At 49.3% G+C, this 26,581-nt stretch overlaps 1 protein-coding gene across 10 annotated transcripts in view; it reads right to left on the bottom strand.

Annotated features, from left to right (window-relative positions):
• Window positions 1–26,581, bottom strand: part of KDM4B (lysine demethylase 4B) — a 275,813-nt gene that overhangs the window by 63,989 nt on the left and 185,243 nt on the right. For 7 of the 10 annotated variants that reach the window (XM_081320789.1, XM_081320792.1, XM_081320793.1 and 4 more), the window contains exons 10-12: window positions 22,383–22,579; window positions 16,660–16,832; window positions 792–1,261 (exon numbers count right to left, since the gene is read on the bottom strand). In XM_081320789.1, coding sequence (XP_081176915.1) covers window positions 792–1,261; window positions 16,660–16,832; window positions 22,383–22,579 — 840 coding nt within the window. The remainder of the gene's footprint in view (window positions 1–791; window positions 1,262–16,659; window positions 16,833–22,382; window positions 22,580–26,581) is intronic. The other 3 variants (XR_014025553.1, XM_081320797.1, XM_081320790.1) reach the window with 1 other exon arrangement.

Raw genomic sequence — 26,581 nt, 5'->3', positions numbered from 1 at the left:
TCTTCTAGTCCAACCCCCTGCTCAGGCAGGAGAACCTACCCCATTTCAGACAAATGGCTGTCCAGTCTCTTCTTAAAAACCTCCAGTGATGGAGCACCCACAGCTTCTGGAGGCAAGCTGTTCCACTGGTTAATTGTGCTAACTGTCAGGAAATTTCTCCTTAGTTCTGGGTTGCTTCTCTCCTTGACTAGTTTCCATCCGTTGCTTCTTGTCCTGCCTTCAGCTGCTTTGGAGAATAGCTTGACTCCCTCTTCTTTGGGGCAGCCCCTGAGATACTGGAAGGCTGCTATCATGTCAAATATCTAAGAAGCTGCCTCAAAGAAGAGGGGGGCGGGTTGTCCACCTATTCTCCAAAGCACCCGAAGGCAGGACAAGAAGCAACACATGGAAACTAATCAAGGGGAGAAGCAACCTAGAACTAAGGAGAAACTTCCTGACAGTTAGAACAATTAACCAGTGGAACAGCTTGCCACCGGAAGTGGCGGGTGCCCCATCCTTGGCAGATTTTAAGAAGAGACTGGACAGCCACTTATTGATAATGACCTAGGGCAGGGGTCTTCAACCTTGGCCCTTTGATGACTTGTGGACTTCAACTCCCAGAATTCCTCAGCCAGGAATTCTGGGAGCTGCAAGTCCACAAGTCAGGAAAGGGCCAAGTTTGAAGACCCCTGGCGTAGGTTTTTTCCTGCTTGAGCAGGGGGGGGTTGGACTAGAAGACCGCCAAGGTCCCTTCTGACTCTGTTCTTCGCAAGGCTCTAACTTTGTAAGGCTGGATGTCGACCGGGACTCACCTGCAATTTACTGGGCTCGGCAGCCCCCTCGGCGCTCTCTCCTTTGACGCTGCCGCCGTCGTCGTCCTTCACGTCCAGCTCCAGCGAGGGCATCTGGTCCTTCTTCACGAACCGCTCAAAGACCTCCTGGCAGGTCAGGCGTTTCTTCTCCGCGGCGGCCTTGTTGCACTGGGGCACCACGTAGAGCATGGGGATGATGGGCCGCTGCTTGGACTCGTCCTCGTCGACGGGACCTTCGGAAGAGAGGGCGCTGAGGTTGGGCATGAGGGGCTGGCTGTCTTCGGCCGGGTGCCTGGCCCTCTCGGGCCTTCCTTCCGCCGGAGGGCTGGGCTGTGGATGCTGCCGCTCGTCCTTTGGCGCGCAGGGCTGGGGCAGGAGGAGGGGAGGAAGCAGCTCGTGCAGCGGCAGCTTCTTCTTCTTCTTCCTTTCCCCTCTGGCTTTGGGGTTGCGCAACTTCGGCCGGCATTCTCCTGCGGGGATCATCGGGTGGTCGACAAATTTCAGACTTTTACAGGCGGTCCTCAATTTACGGCCGCAACTGAGCCCCTCCCCCTCCCCCCCCCCAATTTCCACCGCTAAGCAAAGCAAGGCGGTGGCTAAGAGAGTTTTACCCTCTCTTACGATCTCGTTTTTTGCCACAACAGTTAAGCAGATCAGTAGCTGCAGCTGTTTAGTGAATTATGCGGTTGTTAAGCTAACAGGGTTTCCCCACTGACTTGTTGAAAGATGGAAGGGAAGGTTGCAAATGGTGATAGACAGATAAATAGATGTAGGTAGGTAGGTAGATGGATGGATAGAGGTAGGTAGAGGTAGGTAGGTAGAGATAGATAGATAGATAGATAGATAGATAGATAGATAGATAGATAGATAGATAGATAGATAGATAGATAGATAGATAGATAGATAGAGGTAGGTAGGTAGGTAGAGATAGATAGATGTAGGTAGATAGGTAGGTAGATAGATAGATATAGATAGATGGAGGTAGATAGATAGATAGATAGATAGATAGATAGATAGATAGATAGATAGATAGATAGATAGATAGATAGATAGATAGATATACATAGATAGAGGTAGGTAGGTGGGTAGGTAGAGATAGATAGATAGATGTAGGTAGATAGGTAGATAGGTAGATAGATAGATAGATAGCCTTGTCAGTTTTATTACTGTGGGCACAATGGGACACATTGAAAATGAAATTTAGTTTCTTGCTCTCAAGAGTGTACACATACATAACACACATTTAAACATGCTATATACAATATATGTATAGACCTATACCCTTACATATAAATAACATATAAGTATTAATCACTGTCCATCCCGAATAGTTTTTAACTTTTGTATTGATTTTCTTTTAAATATCCTGTAAACCGCCCTGAGTCCTTCGGGAAAGGGCGGTATATAAATCTAAATAAATAAATAAATAATGAAAAGAGGAAGCTTGAGAGTTCACAAGGTTAATACTGTATGGGACAAAAGTGGGACTGAGTCTGGATGTTCTGCTTCGGATACTTCGGAGCCCCCCCCTGCCAGAAGGTAACAAGGAAAACAGGTTGTAAAGAGGATGAGTCGTGTCCCAGACAATCTTGCGGACCCTGTTCAAGGAATGCTTATGTGCCACGTCCTGGATGGGAGGGAGGGAACTGCCAATGATCTTTTCTGCCGTCCTCACCACTCTCTGCACCGCCTTCCTGTCCGAAGCAGGGATGCTTCCAAACCAGACTGCGATGCCGTATGACGGGATGCTCTCCGTCGTCCCTCTGTAGAAAGTGGTGAGGACGGGGGAAGGAAGATGGGCTTTTCTCATGCGACGCAGGAAATGCAGGCGCTGCTCTGCCCACTTCACCAGTGTCTCGCTGTTGAGCGACCAGGCCGGCCTACTTGTTAGCTGCACACCCAGGAATTTGATGCTGGTAACCACCTCCACAGGTGAAACATTAACGCACAGAGGACTGTGGCTGTGCCTGCCTTTTCTGAAGCCGACAATCATCTCTTTGGTTTTTCCAATGTTTAAAACTAGGCCGTTCTCCTTATCGCTATTTTCAATGCTGTTGTAACTTTGAGCAGTCACTAAACCAAGAGCCTTGGTGGAGCAGTGAGCTAATGCCTCCTTAAGTAACACCAGCTGCCTGCAATTAGTGCAGGTTCGCATCCCACCAGGCTCAAGGTTGACTCAGCCTTCCATCCTTCCGAGGTAGGTAAAATGAGGACCCAGATTGTTGGGGGGCAATAAGCTGACTTTGTAAAAATGCCGCTTGGGGTGTGTGTGTGAAAGCCCTAATAAGCAGGCATATACATAGAATGAAGGCTACTGCTAAGCTTGTAAGCCGCCCTGAGTCTTCGGAGAAGGGCGGGATATAAATGGAATTAAAATAAATAAAAATAAAAAATAAACGAATGATTATAAAGTCGAGGATTACCTGTGTATAGTCCTTCTATTACTCTTTTGTACTTTTGTATCATTCTTGATGGTTACCAGGCACCCGGAATCATTTAAAGGGAGCCCTTGAGTTGCAAACGGGGGGGGGGGGGGAGACAGTCGTAAATCAAGTCATCCGTGGAACTGACCCATTTGTTGGCCATGGTTGTTAAGGAAACTGTGGGGTTGTTAAGCAAGGCAATAGTTCGCTAAGCTGAGCGGGTGCAGTGTTGCTGAAAACCAGAAGGAAATGCCAGTTTCCAGCAAAACGTAAAATCAAGTCACATGACCGTGGGATGCTCAGGACCCGAAGTGCAGTCTTGCGACTGCGGATATCAGGGAGGACAGGACACTGGAGGGCAAAAAGCATTCATCCCTCCATGTTTCTGGTTCTGGATCTATCCCCAATTGACTCCAACTCTGCTTGATCCTGGCAGGTTTATTTATTTATTTATTGATTGATGGGATTTATATCCCGCCCTATCTCCCGAAGGACTCAGGGCGGCTAACACAAAACATATAATAAGTACAGAAATCAAGATAAAAATAAAATTAAAATCATCTGTGCAATAAATTAAAATTAAAAACTAAAAATAAATTAAAAATTCTAAATATAATTAATTAAAATGCCTGTCAGTCCAGGTCAGCCTGGTGGAAAAGGAGTGTTTTGAGGTTGCCCCAGAGGAATTGCCCCAAAGGGAAAACAGGCATTGGCAGAATAAAAGATTTACCTGATCAGATTTTTATCCCGCCTTTATTGCTTTATATATAACTCAAGGTGGTGAATAATACGTCCTCCTCCGAGTTTCCCTACAACAACCCTATGAGGAGTGGGTGGGAGTGAAAGAGGGGGACTGGCCCCAAGACACCCAGCCAGCTTTCATGCCTAAGGCGGGACTAGAACTCTCCGTCTCCTGGTGATTGGCTCAGAATCAGCCAGCCAGCCAGCTTTCACGCCTAAGGCGGGACTAGAACTCTCCGTCTCCTGGTGATTGGCTCAAAATCACCCAGCCAGCCAGCTTTCATGCCTAAGGCGGGACTAGAACTCTCCGTCTCCTGGAGATTGGCTCAAAATCACCCAGCCAGCCAGCTTTCACGCCTAAGGCGGGACTAGAACTCTCCGTCTCCTGGTGATTGGCTCAAAATCACCCAGCCAGCCAGCTTTCACGCCTAAGGCGGGACTAGAGCTCTCCGTCTCCTGGTGATTGGCTCAAAATCACCAACCCAGCCAGCTTTCACGCCTAAGGCGGGACTAGAACTCTCCGTCTCCTGGTTTCTAAGCCACCATCATAACCTCTGCATTAAACTGACTCCTGAACTCTGGTCTCTCCAATATTCGATGGAAGCGGTGATCTACTCTTAATTAGTTTTTTAGTGACAAAATAATTGAGGGTTACTAGGCTTCTAAAGCCCCGAAGGAACAAAACCGGAAATAGAGGTTAAAAGAAAATTGTAACTTGGACTGACCTTCACATTCTCATGCCTAACTCTAGCAATGTGAAGGCCAGAAATGGGTGTGCTGTGTTGCTTGACTTATTTGAAAAATTATACACTTCCCGCATTAATAGGTTTCAGAGAATGCTATAATTACGAAAAGGGTCTGCATTTTGGACACTGGGAAAAGTGGAGTGGGCTGCTGAATTCCGGAGAGCGTATTGAGGACCAGGCTTAGTTCAAATGATCTATCCGCTTACAGGTACTCCTCGACTTACGACCACAGTTGAGTCCCAAGTTTGTGAAGCGGGACATTTGCTGAGCGAATTCGGCCCGATTTTACGACCTTTCTTGCCACAGTCGTTAAATCAATCGCTGCAGTTGTTAAGTTAGTAACACGGAAGGTCACGTGACCTCAGGACACTGCAATCGTCATAAGTGCGAGTCATTTGACCCGTGGGGACGCCGCAATGCTCGTGAACTATGAAAAACGGTCCGAAATCACTTTTGTTCGGTGCCAATGTAACTTCAGATGGTCACTAAATGAGCTGTTGTAAGTCCAGGACTACCTGTGCAGATACCTGCAATGCCTCATACCTGGATTACTCGACTTTCCCATGGCTGGCTGGGAAATTCTGGAGCTGAAATCCACGCATCTTAAAATTGCCAAGGGGAAGGTGGATCATCCAAGGATCCCCTTGGGTGTAACGAAGTGATCTTTGCTTATGCTGGAGGTGACACCAGAGCTCCCCCACCTTTCTGGATTGGTGGCCCGGAGGAAAAGGGAGGAGCAGGGAAATGTATGCGCGTGTGCAAAACGGGCACAGGCGCGGCGGTGCTGGTGGTGGCACCAGCGCCCCCATGCATACACAAACGGGACCGCTAGCGCCCCCACGGCAGCACTAGCGCGGGTGGGGAGGCTGTCGCCAGCCATTCCCGCAGGCTGGTAGCCAATAGGCCATGGACCGGTACTAGGGTGTGGCCCACCGGTTGGGGACCCCTGGGTGAGACAATCCATGATCACCCATCCCTCTCCTCAGCTCTTGTCACAGATGCTGAAAAGGCCTTATCTTTTTAATCTTTGAGACTTGTGAGGCGAAGACCCTTTAGGATGAATTTGGGTGAGGGAGGATAGGAGGGACTGTGGGTTTACTAAGCGTCAGGTCTGTGCTGCTTTCTCAACAAGAAAGACAACAAGACAAGAAACAATGCTTAGAAAAGGAGAGAAAAGGAGAGAAGGAACCTAGAACTAAGGAGAAACTTCCTGACAGTGAGAACAATTAACCAGTGGAACAACCTGCCTCCAGAAGCACTGGAAGTTTTTAAGAAGAGACTGGACAGCCATTTGTCTGAAATGGTATAGGGTTTCCTGCCTGAGCAGGGGGTTGGACTAGATGACCTCCAAGGTCCCTTCCAGCTTCTTCTTCTCCTTCTCCTTCTCATTATTATTATTATTATTAAAAAATTGTATAGCTGTGGTGGTAAAGGGAGGACTGAAATATTTAAACAAACCAAGAACTTAAACTTGTCTAGTTTAACGAAGAGGACAAGGGGGGACATGATAGCAGTCTTCCAAAATTTGAGGGGCTGCCCCAAAGAAGAGGGAGTCAAGCTGTTCTCCAAAGCGCCTGAAGGCAGGACAAGAAGAAGCAAAATAGATGGAAACTAATCAAGGAGAGAAGCAACCTAGAACTAAGGAGAAACATCCTGACAGTGAGAACAGTTAACCAGTGGAACAACCTGCCTCCAGAAGGGGTGAATGCTCCAACACTGGAAGTTTTTAAGAAGAGACTGGACAGCCATTTGTCTGAAATAGTATATAGGGTTTCCTGCCTGAGCAGGGGGCTGGACTAGATGACCTCCAAAGGTCCCTTCCAGCTCTGCTACTCTGCTCTGTGCATTCTCCTTCTAGAAAGAGAGCCTTTTCCATGTACGAGAGGCAGCCAGGCCCGGGGTCCGAAGATTGCCCAGCGGAAGCGGCAGCCTTGTTCAGTGGGAGCCCGCGTGGCTGCCTGCTCACTCCGTCCCACCGGCTGCTTGCAACAGCTTTTAGGGCCATGGTGGCGAACCTATGGCACGCGTGCCACAGCGGGCACGCAGAGCCCTCTCTGTGGGCACGCGCGCCGTCGCCCCAGTCCTAGGCCTTCAGCTGAGTTTTATAAAACCTTTTCGCTTTTAGGCCTCCCTCCGCCGCCGTGTGCAAAAAAAAAAAAAAAAAAAAAAAGGGTTCCATCAATCAATCGATTTCAACTTCGCGCAGAAAAAAAAAAGATATCGCAACGTTGGAATTGATTGATTGAACTTTTTAGTCCCATCCAGTCTGCCGTTACCACCGCAGCCACGCCCACCCAATGGGCCACGCCCACCCAGCACCCGATGACACATAAGTGGGTTTTGGGTTGCAGCCTGGGCACTTGGTCTCTAAAAGGTGCGCCATCACTGGTATAGGGCTTCCCCAGGGCAGACGCCCGGGAGGCAGTAGCGGTGCCGGTGGAATGCGCCCTTCAGGGGAGGAGAAGTGTGTGGATAACTGAAGGATTGTCGTGGTGAGGTGGCCGTGTGGCGAGTCCAGTGGGCTAGTGCCGCCGCTGGGAAGTGAGGCAAGTGGCGGTGGAGTGGAGCTGCCCCACACACCGGCGCACCTCAGGGGTCTCACAGCCAGCTCCCCCCTGTCTAACCCTAAACCCCCTCCAGGGCAACCACAATCCCTAACCCTAACACAGAGGTCCCCAACCTTTTGGGGCACCAGGGACTGGTTCCGTGGAGAGAGGTTTTTCCACGGACCAGAGGGTTGCGTGGTTTTGTCTGCTGCCTGCATCCCGCGGATGGGGCTTTGCTGGTTTGTGCGGACCGGTTGCTGGCATGCCAAGGCCCGGTACCAGTCCACAGACCTGGGGTTGGGGACCCCTGCCCTAACACCCACACTGCAGGGCAGACACAACCCCCTAACCCTAACTCCCCTTCCCCCACAGGGCAACCACAATGCTGATGTACGACATTCTACGTTTATTCAAAAAAACACAATCACATCATCATCTTCTGGAACACTGTCATAGCTCTCCAAACCCCAGATTCTGGCCTGAATTTCTTGCAACTCCAAGAACCGTTGGCCCCAATCTCTCAGGTCCAGCAAGACAGCTCTCCTTAATTGAGCACTCCTTGTCCCTGTAGCCTGCTCACGATGCGTTGGCAACGCAACTGCCAGCGATTTTATCCCATGATTTTTTTGCCTGAGTCACGACCTCTGCTAGGCCAGGCTTCGCAAAGCTTCCACAGGGCTTTCTCTGCCTTCTCCTTTCAACGCAGTCCTTGATTTCCCCGTGCAAAACGGTCCCAGGACGGCTCCATATCAGGAGTCTGGAGATAGCCCATATCAGGAGTCTGGAGATAGGCGGTCGTTTCTGTGGGAAACACTATTTCACTATTTCTTCTTCTCTCGGTGGAATCCCAGACTAGCAGACCTCTTTGGCCACCTGGCCAAACCAATGGGAGCATCGAAATCGACCCACTTCCTTATCAACTGCTTGTGTGCATCAGGCTTTTTCAGTTTCAAGAACACAAAGGCCTGGAAACACGTTCAGTCTTATCTTTTGGGGGCCTTAGTGGTGACGATCAGAGCTAGGGCTTTATTTCCGCCCAGACGACTTGCCCCAAATTGCAGGTAACCCGTGCACTTTCACAACCGCTGTGGAGGGAGTGTAGATTGACGAGGCAGCCCTCCGATCCGTTGCCGTTTTGAGATCCTTGGCCCATGTACGCCGCGGTTTCTCTTCTGTTCCAGTCTACGACCGGCCCTGTGTGTGTGTCAGGGACAACCCCTTTTTCCTTTTAACAATCAATAGGCTGGGAAAAACCCAACCCAAATTTATTTACAGTTCCAAATAATGAAGTCTTTCAAACAAAAAAAGCAGCAGAATATTTTCTTCAACCAAAAATGCATGATTCAAAACATCCAACAAGAGTCAAACAAGAGTCAAACAGATTAGCAAGAAGAGACCAGGATTCTCTTTGAATGTCTCCGAACGGTTGCCTTCAGCAACCAGCCCCACCCACACCGTCCCCTTTTATTCTTAGTCCCAAGGCGTGGCTTCTCAATGCCTTCTCCTCCTCTCACTGAGTTGCCTCACTGATTTTCTCTGCTCTGCTCTGCTGGATTGCCTTCTGCTTCTAGCGTCTCTGAACAGAGTCAGCTGTGACTCCTCTGAGTCCGACACCTCCTCCTCACACAGCTGAGCCTTGTGAGGAACACGACTGGAGGGGCCAGGCTGCAGTGCATCAGAGCCTCCCTCCGACACCGAAGGCTCTCCAAACCCCTCCTCCTCCTCCTCCTCAGATTCCTCAGACTCAGCTGCTGAGAGCACAGGCTGACACTGAATCACAACAGTTTCATCCATGGCAATGGTGTGGGAAAGAGTTGGTGTTTAGAAGAGTCAAGGCCATCCAGAAAAGACCTGAACGCAGGCGCACTGTTAATTAAGTCCCGTACCCTCCGGCTTGAACAGCCTGGCCGATCTCCTTAAGAGACCGTTCATACCGCTGAAGGAAGCCGTCCAGCCAGTGTTGCGATGCTTTGAATTCTTCCGGGGATATTTCCAAGCGGGGTGCCATCGCCAGGGCAAAGGCTCAAATGTCAGCCCTTGCGCACAAGCAAAGCTTTTGATCTCCTGTCCGCAATCCAGGCACAGATGTTGCCTTCCAGTTCGGGAAATAAGGGCCGCCGACTGGATCCGCACTTGTGCTTCTTGGTGTTACCCTCCTCCACCTGCTGACTGAGGTTGTCGTACTCCGCTCGCCATTTGCGGACCATTCGGAGGCCCAACTTCTTCTCTTGGCAGAAAGCCGTTGAGGTTCCGGCCCTGAGAGTCCTCCGCGATGCCCTTTTTGAACTCGACGGAATAGCTCTTCCTTTTTGCACTCATCCTGTCTAGGGGTCAAAAGACGATTCCCTTTCAATTGACCCTTTGGTCAGGGGAGTCAAGCTTGGTGTCGGCGAGGGTGAGGGTTGGGCATTGTGGTTGACCTGGGTGTGTGTGTGATTTTTAGTGTTAGGCATTGTGGGTTAGGGTTGGGCATTGTGGTTGCCCTGGGGGGAGGGGGAGGTTAAGGTTAGGGATTGTGGGTTCAGGTTAGGGATTGTGGTCAGCTGGGGGGGGATTTAGGATTAGGCATTGTGGTTGTCCTTGGGGAGGGGGGGAGAGATTAGGGTTAGACATTGTGGATTAGAGTTGGGCATTGTGGTTGCCTTGGGGGGGGTTAGGATTAGGGATTGTGGTTGCCGGGGGGGGGGACATTAGGATTAGACATTGTGGGTTATGGTTAGGCATTGTGGTTGACCAGGGGGGGAGGTTAAGATTAGGGATTGTGGGTTCAAGTTAGGGATTGTGGTCACCGGGGGGGGGGGAATTTAGGATTAGGATTGAGCATTGTGGTTGCCCTCAGGGGGGGAGATTAAGATTAGGGTTAGACATTGTGGATTAGGGTTGGGCATTGTGGTTGCCTCGGGGGGCGGTTAGGATTAGGGATTGTGGTTGCCTGGGGGGGACATTAGGATTAGGATTAGACATTGTGGGTTACGGTTAGGCACTGTGGTTGCCCGGGGGGGGGGAGGTTAAAATTAGGGATTGTGGGTTCAAGTTAGGGATTGTGATTGCCTGAGGGTGGGGGAGACATTAGGATTAGACATTGTGGGTTAGGCTTAGGCACTGTGGTTGCATGGGGGTGGGGGGAGGTTAAGGTTAGGGATTGTGGGTTCGGATTAGGGTTGGGCATTGTGGTTGCCCGGGGGGGGGAGATCAGGGTTAGACATTGTGGGTTAGGGTTAGGCACTGTGGTTGCCCGGGGGGGGGGAGAAGGTTCAGGTTAGGGATTGTGGTTTCCTGTGGGGGATTTAGAATTAGGGTTGGGCATTGTGTTTGCCCTGGGGGGGGTTAGGATTAGGGATTGTGGTTGCCGGGGGGGGGGGACATTAGGATTAGACATTGTGGGCTCGGGTTAGGCACTGTGGCTTCCCGGGGAGGGGGAGGAGTTAAGGTTAGGTATTGTGGTTGGCAGGGGCCCTGAGGTGTGCAGGTGTGGCAGCGGCACTGGCACGCCACGCACCCTCCTGCCCCATTGCGGCCGCGAGCAGCCAGGCAGTGGGACAGAATGAGCAGGCTTTTAACTAGGGCTTATTTGGGGGCTGGGGCTTACATTGGGTGCAGGCGTAAAAATCACGCTCGGCCTTACTTTCGGGTTGGGTTTTATTTTCCAGGAAACACAGCAACCGTCTTTCCTCCTCCTATTTTCCCCACCACAACAACCCTGTGAGGTGGGTTGGACTGAGAGGGACTGACCCAAAGTTACCAACAAGGCTTTCATACCTAAAGCGGGACTAGAACTCCCTGTCTCCTGGTGACTGGCCCAAAGTCACCCAGCTGGCTTTCTTGCCTAAGGTGGGGCTAGAACTCCCCGTCTCCTGGTGACTGGCCCAAAGTCACCCAGCCGGCTTTCTTGCCTAAGGTGGGACTAGAACTCCCCGTCTCCTGGTGACTGGCCCAAAGTCACCCAGCCGGCTTTCTTGCCTAAGGCGGGACTAGAACTCCCCGTCTCCTGGTGACTGGCCCAAAGTCACCCAGCCGGCTTTCTTGCCTAAGGTGGGACTAGAACTCACTGTCTCCTGTTGATTGGCCCAAAGTCATCCATCTGGCTGTCACGATGAAGGTGGCGCTAGAGCTCACCGCCTCCTGGTTTCTTGCCTGGCGACTTCTCCACGCCAAACTGGCCCACGGTTTAGTTACAACTTAAAAAGCTTGTAGAAGCTTCTTTCCCTGAGTACAAGGCTCAGGAAAGGAGGTGCGAAATAACAACCCCGTTAATTTATCTTGCAGCTTCCTCGAAGCCCGCCTTCTGAACTAGAAGCACGCTTAGATGCCTTCAAAGGGGGGATCCAGCCACCCACTCCCCGTCTCATTTCTTTCTAGTCCGTGTCCTTGATTGAAACATCACGCCTACAAACTCACAAACGCCAAGCCCTGCCATCCGTCATCCTGTGTGGGCCCTTGGGGATGGCTGGATTGCATCCACCTTCTTCTCCGGGGCAGATAAAACATGCCAGTATTTCTCCACTGGTGACAGCAGCCTGCCCGTCAAAACCAAACCGAGCTCTGGATTTTCATCGGCTGGGCGGCATTTTGTTGCAGGGCAAGCCAGCCTGCAGATCGGATCCTCCCTCTGCCCCCCCCGCCCCCCAAAATGGAAATTTCTGCTGGCCTTCCAGTTCATCGTGACAGTAGCTGCCTTGAGACTGCTCCTCCGATTGCCAGTTGTGTAGTGAATTAATGGGACTTTATCAACCTCCTCCCCCCACCCCGGAATTTCATGAATAAAGGGATCGGGGCTCTTCAAAAGATTGTTGTTGTTAGCTGCGAAGTCGTGTCCGACCCATCGCGACCCTATGGACAACGTTCCTCCAGGCCTTCCTGTCCTCTACCATCTTCTGGAGTCCATTTAAGCTCACGCCTACTGCTTCAGTGACTCCATCCAGCCACCTCATTCTCTGTCGTCCCCTTCTTCTCTTGCCCTCAACCTTTCCCAGCATTAGGCTCTTCTCCAGTGAGTCCTTCCTTCTCATTAGGTGGCCAAAGTATTTGAGTTTTAGCTTCAGGATCTGGCCTTCTAAAGAGCAGTCGGGGTTGATCTCCTCTAGGACTGACCGGTTTGATCTCCTTGCAGTCCAAGGGACTGGCAGGAGTCTTCTCCAGCACCATAGTTCAAAGGCTTCAATTCTTTGGCGCTCAGCCTTTTTTATGGTCCAGCTTTCACTGCCATACATTGCAACTGGGAAGACCATTGCCTTGACTATACGCACTTTTGTTGGTAGAGTGACGTCTCTGCTTTTTAGTGTGCTGTCTAGATTTGCCATGGCTTTCCTCCCCAGGAGCAAGCGTCTTTTAATTTCTTGGCTGCAGTCCCCGTCTGCGGTGATCTTGGAGCCCAGGAAAATAAAATCTGTCACTACCTCCATTTCTTCCCCATCTATTTGCCAGGAATTGAGAGGGCCGGATGCCATGATCTTGGTTTTCTTAATGTTAAGTTTCAAGCCAAATTTTGCACTCTCCTTCTTCACCCGCGACAAGAGGCTCTTTAGTTCCTCTTCACTTTCTGCCATTAGAGTGGTATCATCTGCCTTCAAAAGATAGCAAATAGCAAATAGTCCGACGGGGGAGAGGGGGGCAGCGTTCCAAGCCAGGTTCCAGGAGAACATGCGGGACCCCCTCCGTCTGCTGAATGTCAGGCTTCTCTTTGGAAGAAGTTGCTCAAAGGAGATGGAGCGGCCTTGAAGTCACACAGCAGCCCTTACTTATCTGCAAGACTGAACAGCTGCCCTCCCAGTTTTGAGAAGCTGAACTTTGGAGCCCAGCAAGGGAATGTGGGGTGTGTGTGTGTGTGTGTGTGTGTGTGGTGGGGAAGGGAAAACCAGGGTGGCCTGGACATAGCAGGGTGCTCTGTAAAACAATTACAGACAGTCCTCAACTTACCACCACAATTGGGCCCAACATTAGTTTTTGTTTTTTTTTAATAATCACAAGTGCTTGATATTTTGTCAGCAACACATTGTCTGGATTTCAATACCTAGCTTGCTAATGCGTCTGAAGTTCCTTTCTCTCCACCTTGGTCCACGTTCCTGCTGGGCTTGGCTCTCCCTGGTTAACCTGAGCCCTTAGGACAGGGGTCTTCAAACTTGGCCACGCATGCCTGGCTGAGGAATTCTGGGAGTTGAAGTCCACCAGTCATAAAAGGGCCACGTTTGAAGACCCCTGGACACAATTCCATCGGTAAGGCCTGCAGGAAGAGAATAAGTTTTTCTCCTCCCGATTGATGGTGTGCAGGAGTTGCATTATCAGCAGTTGGGCAGAATGAAAAGCAAAATCCAACTAGTATTTATCATCAAATTTCTAGGTATCTATTATCTAATAACTTTAAAGAGAAATTCTGGACAAGCTTACTCAGATATGAGCCCATCTGAGTTCAAGAGGCTATATATACCAGGGGTGGGGAACCTGGGCTTTTTTTTAATGACTTGTGGACTTCAACTCCCAGAATTCCCGGCTCAGGAAGTCTGGGAGTTGGAAGTCCACAAGTCATAAAAAAAAGCCCAGGTTCCCCACCCCTGCTCTATACCGTGTGTGTGTGTGTGTGTGTGTGTGTGTGTGTGTGTGTGTGTGTATGTATATATATATATGTTTTTGTAGATTTTCACGGGTACAGGTATGTAGGTCTTGGCGTATTCGGGTCTTTTCCCGTGTAAGACTGAGAGTGTCTTGGCGATGTTTCAACAAGGTCCCACTCGTCATCTTCAGGCTGGTGTCTTCGGCTTCGTGCACACCAGCCTGTGTGTGTGTGTGTGTGTGTGTGTGTGTGTGTGTGAGGGGTCTTCAAACGTGGCTTGTGGACTTCAACTCCCAGAATGCGTCAGCCAGGCACGCGTGGCCAAGTTTGAAGACCCCTGTCCTAAGGGCTCAGGTTAACCAGGGAGAGCCAAGCCCGGCAGGATTAGGACAGCCCCGTCCCATAACAAGCGACAAAAACTACTCAGCCGCCAAGGAAGACTTCTGTCGCTTGTGCAGTTGCCTGTAACTCTCATTTAAAAGCCGCTTGTCTCGAACACAACAATTCCTCTCTCCCCGCCCCCCCCACCCCTTTTCTCCAGGCTCCTCTGCTGCCACTTATCTCTCATTCCCCCCAGGAGACGTTGACATTTTTCAGGCCATTGATTCCATGCTATAAGGAGAGAGAGAGAGAGAGAGAGTGTGTGTGTGTGTCTGTGTGCGTGCGTGTGAGTCTTGCGCAGAAGCCAAGCACGCAGTGCTCAATGTGCTGCTGCTGTTTATGAGACCGAACGGGAGGGAGCTACTGGCTCCGGTTGCACAATGTTGTGGATGCGCGCACACACACACACACACAGAGACACATACAGACACATGGTATAGAGCAGGGGTGGGGAACCTTGGCTTTTTTTATGACTTGTGGACTTCCAACTCCCAGACTTCCTGAGCTAGGAATTCTGGGAGTTGAAGTCCACAAGTCATAAAAAAAACACAAGTCATACACACACACACACACACACACACACACACACACACACACACAGACACTGGGGGTGGGGAGGGGAAGAGGAGGGGGCTCCTTTCCTGAGGAGTGGGAGAAAAGAAGGCCTGCTGGGATGTAAGGATGCTGAACTTGGCTCAGGATCTTCAGCCAGCTCTCCTCCCATCAAGTCAACGCTCTTATTATTACTGACTCTCCGCGAGTGGATTAAAAGTACGGCCCGTTTGAAAAATTTGCCGATGTATTAATCAAATAGATTTGAAGCCTCCTTCCCATCTCGCGGTGAGCAACCCTAGGGTTGGCAGCCACAGCAACCCGGCAAAGAACAACAGATGAAAAATATTAAAAATCCATAGTAAGAAACAATCATCAAAGTGGGGAAGAAAAAATAAAAGACCGACCAGAGGAAGGGAAAAGATAATAATAATAAAAAAAATGGCTCCCTCGACAATGCAGCCGTCTGAGCAAGTCTCTGGTGGCTCCAACCTAGCCAGGTCTTGAGGACGTTTCAGAATACCAAAAGGGAGGGAGCTCACAAGAAGCCATGGGCGGAAACTAAGCAAAGAGAGAAGCAACCTAGAATGTAAGGAGGAATTTCCTGACAGCGAGGACAACTAACCGGTGGAACTACCTGCCTCCAGAAGCGGTGAATGCTCCAACCCTGGAAGCTTCTAAGAAGAGACTGGACAGCCATTTGTCTGAAATGGTGCAAGGTTTCTGCCTGAGCAGGGGGTTGGACTAGATGACCTCCAAGGTCCCCTCTAGCTCTGCTTTATTCTTATTCTTATTCCTATTCCTATTCTATTCTAATCAAGGAGAGAAGCGACCTGGAACTAAGGAGGAATTTCCTGACAGTTAGGACAATTAACCAGTGGAACAACCTGCCTCCAGAAGCTGTGAATGCTCCAACACTGGAAGTTTCTAAGAAGAGACTGGACAGCCATTTGTCTGAAGGTTTCTGCCTGAGCAGGGGGTTGGACTAGATGACCTCCAAGGTCTCCTCTAGCTCTGCTTTATTCTTATTCCTATTCCTATTCCATTCTAATCAAGGAGAGAAGCGACCTGGAACTAAGGAGAAACTTCCTGACAGTTAGGACAGTTAACCAGTGGAACTACCTGCCTCCAGAGGTGGTGAATGCTCCAACGCTGGAAGTTTTTAAGAAGAGACTGGACAGCCATTTGTCTGGAATGGTATAGGGCAGAGGTCCCCAACCTATGGGCCGTGGCCTCTTGGGATCAAGGCCGCGTGAGTAGCTGGGCAGTGCTTAACCCCCCCCTTGTGCCACTGTTGCCACTAGTATTGTGCGGGAGGCAGTGTTGCCATGAACCTTGCACGGGGGGCAGCAGAAGCGGCAGGTGGGTGGTGGCGCACAAAACACAGGTGGCGGCAGCACGAGCTTCATGCCAGGGCAGCATTCCTGCGGGCCGCACCGCGATCCTCGCGCAGGGGCACCGGTGTGAGTCTCATGCTGGGGCGGCATTGCTGCGGGCTGCAGCACAAGCCTCGTGCCGGTGGTAGCATCGCCGTGAGCCTGGCCGCGGCGGTGCCAGAAGCCTCACACAGGCGCTGCCGTTCCCGAGAGCCTCCTGCGCATGCTCGCTGCCCCGTTTGCGTGGTGCACATGCTCACGGCCTGTTTGCTGGCTGAGGAATTCTGGGAGTTGAAGTCCACAAGTCTTAAAGTGGCCAGGTTTGAAGACCCTCCCGATACACAAGATTCCTGGCCAAGTCACTCTGAGGCATCTTCCATGCTCCCACTCCTAACCGGGCCTCTTTTAGAAAAAGATTGGAACTCAAATTGTGACGTCGGCTGCGAGGGATCAAAAGAGACTATAGCAGCAGCAGCAGCAGCACACAAAAAAAAAAGTTGGGAAGGCTACTTCTGAAACGGAGAGTAAGGCAGGCAACCCAAGGCCGCAGACTTACCTTCTTTGCTGTCTGTTGCTTTATGTTTGTCTTCTTCGTCCAGGTTGGGGACCCTCCTGTGATCCTCCTTCTCTCCGACCTCTTCCAAGGTCGTGTCCATGGCCATCGCGTCCACGAGCGACTTCTGATCCTGGGTCTTATGCCTTCGGGGCTGGCTTCGCTTCCGGTTTGCCCTGGGTTTGGAAAAAGACGACAAATGTTTAAAAAGGGGGAGGGTTGGTGAGGGACACACCCGAGCCATTTGACTGGCCAGAGCAAAGGTGGAGAAAAATCCATGGACTGCATTCAGGTGCAAAGGGCTGTGTGTGGGGGTGGGTGGGTGTCATGTCTGCACGTCCAGGAAAATCCCAGAAAAGGAAATTTGCAGGATTTTTTTTTCTGTCTCTCTCTTTGCAAGAGAACTGGGCGGTGGGCGGGGAAGAAAGTCATCTCGTCTGTTCGTTCCTCTGTTTCGAATTCCGACAAAAAGTTGGTACGTTTTGGACATGACGCGTTCCGTCCTCTGTGCGCAACTGCACTTCAAATTCTGCCTTAACTTCGCTCCAGGTGATGACTCTAAACGGTTAAAAGCCAAGGACAACTGGATCCTACCGCCACTGATTTTTAAACCACACGGTCTAGTTCAGACTACTACAAAGTCGTAAGAAGGACGAGGTCCCTTCTTAAGAATCTCACCCTTGGATTCCAGCAAATGGAATCACGCAGTGACGACTCCGAAGGACTGCCGGTCCCTGATATTCTAGGGAAGAAGCCACACTTCAACCCTCTGATCCACTCCTTCCTCAAGCATCTTATTGTGAACAAGAGTGACACTTTCCAGGGATTAACACAAGGGCACGAGAATGCCAAAACATCAGAGCCTTTTTTTCTTCTTCCCCATTTTGCCGTATCAAATCGTCAAATCCAAGAAACCCGGAAACTTTTCTTTCCTCTCCTCTCTTGAGGCACCTTAACACTTTTGAGAAAAAAAGGCTTCGGAAACCCCCGCCTTCATTTAGATATACTGGCTCTGAACGGAAGGCTAGTTCACTTGCTGGAACCGTCATCCTTTTTTTTAAACCTCAGGAAACCTGGCTAGGGAGAACTCTGGGCGAGAATTATGTTCTGTACCAGCCTGCTACCGGCCCTGCAGAAAAGGCAGGGACAACCCCTTTTACAAGAAGGCAAGAGGCTGGAATTACGCCTGCCAAATTTATTACCACAAAAACAAACGGAACAAGACAAACCAAGAAACAGGAGCTTTAAGAAACACGAACTATCCAAGCGGTTGCCTTCAGCAAACCAGCCCTCCCCACACATTCCCCTTATATAGAGTTCAGGGCGTGGCTTCTCTCTGCCTCCTTCCGAGGAGCCCCATTGCCTTCCTCTGTTTACTCCTAATTGACTGCCTTCTGAGTCGGACGTCCTTGAACAGGGCCAGCTGTGGGTCATCTTCATCCACGCTGTCAGGCTCACACAGCTGGGTCTCCGTGGTGACCAAGTGGGAGGGGCCTGGCTGAGGGCTCTCATCAGCAAGATCTTCAACCCCCTCAGCAAGGTCTTCAACACCCCCCTCCTCCTCCTCTGAGTCGTCCGACCCAAATGCCGAACCCACAGGCTGACCCTGAATCACAACAAATTATTCCTGGGAGGAAAACCCTGAGCTCTGGAGTGCTGGAGATCTTTGAAAAGAGGAGGAGGAGGAGGAGGAGGAGGAAGAGGAAGGTGGGGGACCCGATGAGGTGGGAAGGTGGCTTAATGGGGAGGGGGATGAAGGGGAGACGGCTAGTGGCGTGCTGCAGCGCCCCTGAGGCCAGTCGTAAAGGTGAGCAACCGTGGCGTGCAACGGTCGTAACCTCAAGATCGGGTCCTAAGTAGATTTTGGAGGGGGTGGTGGTGGTGTCTGCTGTAACTTTGACCCCCTAGCAACTGGTCGTAAGTCGAGGATTAACCTTTACACTCTAAAGCCAGTTTTAGGTGCATCAAGGTAGAAAAGACGGTGCAGGACTGGGCGGTCCCCGTTCCTCCCGTGCAACTTGCAAAGGGACGCCTCGACTTACAGCCATTTCGTTTAGCGACCGTTCGAAGTTACAGCGGCACTGAGACGAGTCGCTCCTGACCGTTTTCCCCACGCTTGCGACCGCTGCAGCCTCCCCCAGGGTCATGTGATCCAAATCCAGACGTTCGGCAACCGGCTCGCCTTTACAACGGTGTGCAGTGTCCCGGTGTGTGTGTGTGTGTGTGTGTGTGTCATGTGACCCCCCCTTTTTGCGACTTTCTCCCAAGCAAAGTCAACGGGGGGGGGGAGCCAGATCCGCTTAACGACCGTGTTGCTAACGTTAACCCCTGCGGTGAAGAACGGTTGGCAAGGAAGGTGGCAAAATGGGGCCCAACTCCCTGAACCATCGTCTCGCTTAGCAATGGAAATTCGGGGGCGCAAATCGTGGTCGTAAGTCGAGGACCCCCTTTAATACTCAGCTGCCTCGTGTCGAAGATTTTTTTCCCCTCTCCTTTTAATGCTACCTTGATGATGGGGGAAGCCAGAGGATTCGGTGGCACACTTGATTATCTCCCTGACACAGCTGCCCACGTCTAAACTCTTCCAGCGAAGGCTGATGAAATGGGATCACTGCTCACTATTGACCACCCACTCTGTTGACCAATTAGGCTTTTGCCAGAATCAATTAACCGTTGTGTCAACGGCAACTGTGTCAACCCAATAACTTCCACTAAGCTAGGCAGACGGGGAGACAAAAATAATAATAATAATAATGAAGCCAGGCTCTCCCCACAGATAGGATTCAACGGCCGAGTGGTAAGTAAGTCCTGGCTGCTGAAATGAAAAACGTTTGCAAATTTTCACCTGCCGGAATACACATTTTGAGGGGGGGGAGGTTTGTTGTTATCGGGCATCGTCGTCTGCACCGGGAAGGAAATTTCCTTCAGAAACGGATAGCTCAAACAAACAAGAAGCCCTGGAAAATTTTCCGCGCCGGCGTATCCGTACTTGACGGACAGCAACAGTCAACGGCCTCATCCGTCCCGGGAAAAAAGAAGGAAATATTAAAAGTCGAGTTGAAAAACAGGATCCCCAGCCAGCAGTCCCGCTGGATCCAGATAGTTTTGATTTATGGTTAGCAAGGTTTCCAAGCAGAAGTAGCAACAGCTGAACGGAGGCCAGCCGGAGCAGAGAAAATATTTTATTTATTTATTTATTTATTTATTTATTTATTTAGATTTATATACCGCCCTTTCCCGAAGGACTCAGGGCGGTTTACAGGATATTTAAAAGAAAATCAATACAAAAGTTAAAAACAAATTTAAAAAGATTAAATGAAACCCTGAGAAAAAATAAAAACCCAGTTAAAATTATAAATTAAAAAATTCTCAGCCTGGGCCAGAGAGCTCGAAGAGCCAGGTCTTCAGGTCCCGGCGGAATGAACGGAGGTCGGGGGCAGTCCTCAGCTCCACTGGCAGCTGGTTCCAAAGGGCAGGCGCCCCCACTGAGAAGGCCCTACCCCTGGGTATTACCCGCCGGTAATCTTTTACCGGCGGCACCCTGAGAAGACCCTCCCTGTGAGAGCGCACTGGACGAAGGGAACTTGATGCCGGCAGCAGGTGTTCCCTCAGATATCCCGGACCCAAGCCATTCAGGGCTTTATAGGTCATCACCAGCACCTTGAATCTCATCCAGAGGGCAACCGGAAGCCAATGCAGCTCGCGGAGTAGAGGTGTTACATGGGAGTATCGGGAGGCCCCCATCACGACTCGCGCGGCCGCATTCTGCACCAGCTGAAGCCTCCGGGTCGTCCTCAAGGGCAGCCCCATGTAGAGAGTGTTGCAGTAGTCTAAACGGGAGGTCACGAGCGCATGAGTGACTGTGCGTAGGGCATCTCGGTCCAGGTAGGGTCGCAACTGGCGCACCAGGCGAACCTGGGCAAAAGCCCCCCTGGTCACGGCTCCTATATGGTCTTCAAAATTGAGCCGCGAATCCAGGAGGACGCCCAATATGTTTTTCCGTTTAGTATCACAGGAGAAAATTGTGGGTATGGACTGCAATTGGGAGGGAGGGAGGGAGAGGAAAAATGAGTTGTGGGTTACTATGATGATTAAATTGCAGAGATAAATGAGAAAGTAGGAAGGCTGCCGGTCCAAGGGCTGTAAGCAGCTCTTGAGGGCGGATTATTAGGAGGATTGTTCATTTATTTACTGGGAGTCCTTGGTTTATAGCCATTCGTTTAGCGACCATTCAAAGTTGCAACGGCATCGAAACAAGTGACTTATTACTTGTTTTCACACTTGTGACCGTTGCCACATCTTCACAGTCATGTGATTAAAATTCAGATGCTTGGCGACAGGCTCATACTTATGACAGTCGCAGTGTCCTGTGGTCACGTGTGAACCCCCTTTGTGACCTTCCAACAAACAAACTCCCTGTGGACACCGGGTTCACTTAACCGGTGTGTTGCTAACTTAAGAGCTGCCGTGATTCACTTAACAACTGTGGCAACCAAGGTTTTGAACTGGGCCAAAACTCACTGAACAATTGCAATGAAAATTTTGGCCTTAATTGTGGTTCCATGTCGAGGACCCATCTGTAGTTAAAAGAGTTTTAAAACACTGCATTTCAGTGCCTCTGTAAAATGTGGGTGTACTAGCCTCCAGCCTATATGGCATGCCCAGAAGCTCTCTTGCCTTAGTTTCTCTTAAGATGTGTGGACTACAACTCCCAGAAACCCTTCCTATCTGTCTCTCATATTTAGATAGATAGATAGATAGATAGATAGATAGATAGATAGATAGATAGATATAGATAAAGACAGATAGGTGATATAGATATAGACAGATATAGAGATATAGACAGACAGACAGATAAGATATAGACATATAGATAGATGATAACAGACAGATATAGATATAGACACATAGACAGACACAGATAGATATAGACAGATAGATGATAGATATAGACACAGACAGATATAGATATAGACAGATAGACAGATAGATATAGACACATAGACAGAGATAGATATAGACAGACAGACACAGATAGATACAGATAGATAGATGATAGATATAGATATACAGACAGATATATAGACAGATAGATATAGATAGACAGACAGATTGACAGACAGACAGACGTATGGAGATAGACAAGACAGATAGACAAGTAGATAGATAGGTACATGATAGATAGATAGATAGATAGATAGATAGATGACTTATATACCGCTGATAGATAAACAGCACTTGTATAACGCAGAGAGATAGCAGATTTAGATACAGAGAGAGAGAGAGAGAGAGAGAGAGAGAGAGAGAGAGAGAGAGAGAGAGAGAGAGAGAGAGAGAGAGAGATGAATGACATGGAGGTATTTAGCATACTCAAAATAGTGATCATTGTTCCTGAAAAGCTCACTCAGGATGCCACATTTTGCCCAACTACAGTATTTGTACACCTTCACCAGACAAATGTTCATTTTCTGCTCCTTTCTCCTCCACAAAAACGTTTTTATGAAAAAGGAGTAGAATTTATAGAGGAACATCCCCTCCACTTTTACTTCTCCCTACCAAGCAAGAAGGCACGAGCCTTCCCTCCAGCTGCTCAGGCATCATCACATCTGCAGAGCTGAGACAATTCTGGTGCTGCACATTGTGCATGTGCAACAGTCAACATTCAGAAAGGAGGCACAAGTAAGCTGTTTTTTTTCGTTTTTGCTTTTTTTTTTTTTTTTGCTTACCTGCGCAGCATCTTTGCCTTCAAGGCATTTTTTGTCTCATTCCAGGCTTCCAGCTCGGGAGATGTTAAAGGGGTGGGCTTCATGTGATCCAAGATGGTGATGTCTTTTCCTTGTTTCCATAAGTCATACCGTTCAGGTTGTAGCACCCGCACAAAAACATCCATGGAGATCTTCACAGTGTCTTTCCGACAGGTGCACTGGAAGAACAAATTCAAGACAGTCAGTATGAAAAAGGCGCCGAGAAAGAGCGCCAAGAAGGGCAACAAAGATACCGTATTTTCCGGCGTATAAGACGACTGGGCGTATAAGACGACCCCCTACATTTCCTGTTAAATTATAGGGTTTGGGCTATACTCGCCGTATAAGACTACCCCTCTTCCAACGCACACCAAATAAAAATTAAAAAACATCAGATTTTATTTTAATATGGTAATTTTAATTCAAATGCTTATGACATGCAGGTACTTAGTAGGAAAACTGTCACTTATAAACATAAGGCTGTTTGTCATCAAACATGTAAACATAAAACAGTGCAAGTGGATTAAACTTTTCCTAATTCACTCTAAAGCTTTCACAAATGGGAGATCTGCTCCAGGTTTTCCAGCCAGCCCGCCCAGTTCCTGAGTCAAATGTGTCCTTAGAGCTAAGCAGCTGCTCTGGCTGCTGCATTCCCCACCTGCCTTTCAAGTTGGGATAGACTGCAGCTGCTCTTCAACTTTAGAAGGAAAGACGCCCAGACCCCAGCCTGTAAAAAATCACAGACTGCAGCTTCTTCTCCAATTGGTCCCGTTTTCCCTGCGCAGACCTAATGGGAGATCCGCTCCAGGTTTTAAAGCCAGCCCTGTCCCTAAAGTTTCAGCACCCGGCGTATAAGACGACCCCTGAGTTTTGCGAAGATTTTCATGGGTTAAAAAGTCGTCTTATACGCCAGAAAATACAGTAATCAGGGGACCGGAGGCTAAAACACGTGAGGAACGGTTGCAGGAATTGGGTAGGTCTCGTTTAATGAAGAGGGATTCAGCCGGTTCGCACCGCTTTGGCAGAAACGGTAGCTAATTTTTTTGTTGCGCAGGCCACACAGAGAACCGGTTCTTCACCTATTTGAATCCCACCACTGAGAAGGACCAAGGGTGACGTGATAGCAATCTTCCAATATTTGAGGGGTTGCCTCAAAGAAGAGGGAGTCAAGCTATTCTCCAAAGCACCACAAGGCAAGGCAAGAAAACAACGGGTGGAAATTAATCAAGGAGAGATCTAACCTTAGAACTAAGGAGAAAATTCCTGACAGTGAGAACAAATAACTAGAGGAACGGCTCCACCACTGGAGGTCTTCAAGAAGAGACTGGACAACCATTTGTCTAAAATGGTACAGGCTTTCCTGCTTGAGCAGAGGGCTGGACTGGAAGATCTCCAAAGTCCCTTCCGACTGTCTTATTCGGATTCAAATGGCAAACATGTGAATAATATCACGTATCAAGGTAGTAACTGTGGGACCTTGATGCTCTCCGAGCTTGGCTTGCAGACGTTTCGTGACCCGATTAGCTCACGTTATTAGTGCTAGAAGAGAGACTTGGCAATTTTTTTTTAAAAAACTATTTCCATAGCATTCATTTACAGGCCATTTAAAAGCAAGAATCAAAAAGCCAACAAGGAGACAAAAAGATCAAAACAATTCCTAACAGCAATCAACTCCCACATAAGCAGAGTTTAACACTAGGATTAGCCCAGGGGTAGGCAACCTTGGCTCTTTTATGACTCGTGGACTTCAACTCCCAGAATTCCTGAGCCAGCATGAGGGAACTATGGCCCCTTCATGACTCGCGGACTTCAACTCCCAGAATTCCTGAGCCAGCCAGGACTCAGCTTGGAAACCTCTCCCTTTCCCCTCAGCATGGCTGGTCTCAGGAATTCTGGGAGTTGAAGTCTGCGAGTCATAAAGCGGCCTAGGCCTAGGCCAGGGGTAGGCAACCTTGGCTCTTTTATGACTCGTGGACTTCAACTCCCAGAGTTCCTGAGCCAGCCAGGACTCAGCTTGGAAACCTCTCCCTTTCCCCTCAGCATGGCTGGTCTCAGGAATTCTGGGAGTTGAAGTCTGCGAGTCATAAAGCGGCCTAGGCAACCTTGGCTCTTTTACGACTCGTGGACTTCAACTCCCAGAATTCCTGAGCCAGCATGGCTCAGCCTGGAAACCTCTCCCTTTCCCCCCTCAGCATGGCTGGCTGAGGAATTCTGGGAGTTGAAGTCCACGAGTCGTAAAAGGGCCAAGGTTGCCTACCCCTGGACTACACCAACCGGCAAGTAGTAAAAAGACACTCCGATCAATGAAATAGTGATTCAGACAAACAATCCAACAGTAAACAACAGCCTAATCAAGGAAGCACCAAGAACATTCCCACAGATACTGGGTAGGAAGGCCTGGCTAATAGAGTGTGTGTGTGAGTGAGTGTGTGTGTGTGTGTGTGTGTGTGTGTGTGTGTGTATGTGTGTGGTCTTGAGAGAGAGGGGTGGGTGGGGTACATTTCACATTTCAAATAATAGTTCCAAACATTAGCTATGGAAGATTATTAAACGTTTCCTCAGCCGGAAATGAAACACTGATTGAGATAAGGAAATCTTGCCAAGCTGTCGCTCCGGAAAAAAAAAAAGTGTGCAGACTGTAAAAGAAGAAAAAATTGGAAAAGAAGGAATCTTCAAAGAGGCAATGGATACCGGATACAGAGAACGCAGGCTGTTAAGTTTGGGGCTGAAGAACAGAGATAACAAACGGGCACAAGTGGTTTCACACTGAGGTTTAACACGGATTAGCCAAGCTAAGCAGATGCCTATCTTGGCTCTTGTTTTTGCATAACATTTTACACTGACATTTTGTGAACTTTGAAGAAGCAGGATAGCAGCATTGGTGCTCTTGAACGTTTGACATCTCAGAACCAGAGAAGCAACCTGGAACTAAGGAGAATTTTTCCGGACAGTGAGAACAATTAACCAGCGGAACTACCTGCCTCCAGAAGCTGTGAATGCTCCAACATGGAAATTTTTAAGAAGAGACTGGACAGCCATTTGTCTGAAATGGTGTAGGGTTTCCTGCCTGAGCAGGGGGTTGGGCTAGATGACCTCCAAGGTGCCTTCCAACATCATCATCATTATGCCAGAGAAGAGCATGGACGGTCCAGAAAATGATCAAACAGATCATCAAATGAATCAATCTAAAGTTTTTTCAATCAAACAACAGAGCCTGATCACCAATGGCCAGGCTCAAATTATGCCCCGTTGACACATCAGGCGAAGATCAAACGATCAATAACCATTTAAAGGTGGGAGGAAAAAATGAAGAAGAGGGCGAACAGCAACAAGGTGGATGTACAGGTGGTCCTCGACTTACCATCGCAACGGAGCCCAACATTTTTGTTGCTAAGTGAGAGAACCGTCAAGGGAATAATTTTGCTTGTGATCTTTCTTGCCACGGTTGATGAGTGAGTCGCTGCAGTTGTTAAGTGAGGAACACGGTTGTTAAGCGAATCCGGCTTCCCCCACTGACTGCTCGTCGGAAGGTTGCAAGAGGGGATCGCAAGACTCTGGGATGTTGCAACTGTCGTAAATATGAGTCAGCTGCCGAGCGTCTGAATTTTGATTACCTGACCACGGGGATGCTGCAACAGTTTTCGGTGTAAGAAACAGTCGCAAGTCCCTTTTCCCCCCGCGCTGTTGTAACGTTGAACAGCCACTAAATGAACAGTTGTAAGTCGAGGACTGTCCATACTCGGTTTGTCAACGCTGCCGACATCGGATGTTTTTGCATTGACAACAGATGAAAATGTAGCCATCTTTTTCCCTTTCGCTTTTAGAGTTAGATGATGCTGGGAGGTGGGGGGATGTGAATGAGAGTCCAGCTAGTCATAACAACACTAAACCTAGCATGAGAATCAAGGTTACTGAGCCCAAAGCTGATAAAGAATTGGCAGGGCTGGAGAGGAAGCCCATGTTTCAAGCTAATTGGAGAATGTGATTTATGACTGTTAATTGGAGGAGGGAATTGTGCTTTGATACTGAGTGCCCAGTGGGGGGGGGAGAGGGATTCAATTTTTGGCTTTAACTATGTAGTGCCGATATTATGCTACTCGAATAAAAGATCCTTTAAGGTAAGTTCTTTTGTAGAGTTCCATCCGTCGGAACCATGACATGTATGATGACAGGGATACTGT

Source organism: Vipera berus, assembly GCF_964194415.1.
Source record: "Vipera berus genome assembly, chromosome: 1".
In the NCBI taxonomy this organism is placed as follows: domain Eukaryota; kingdom Metazoa; phylum Chordata; class Lepidosauria; order Squamata; family Viperidae; genus Vipera; species Vipera berus.
The sequence above is the reverse complement of the archived record's forward strand: the minus strand, read 5'-3'. Positions and strand labels throughout refer to the sequence as shown.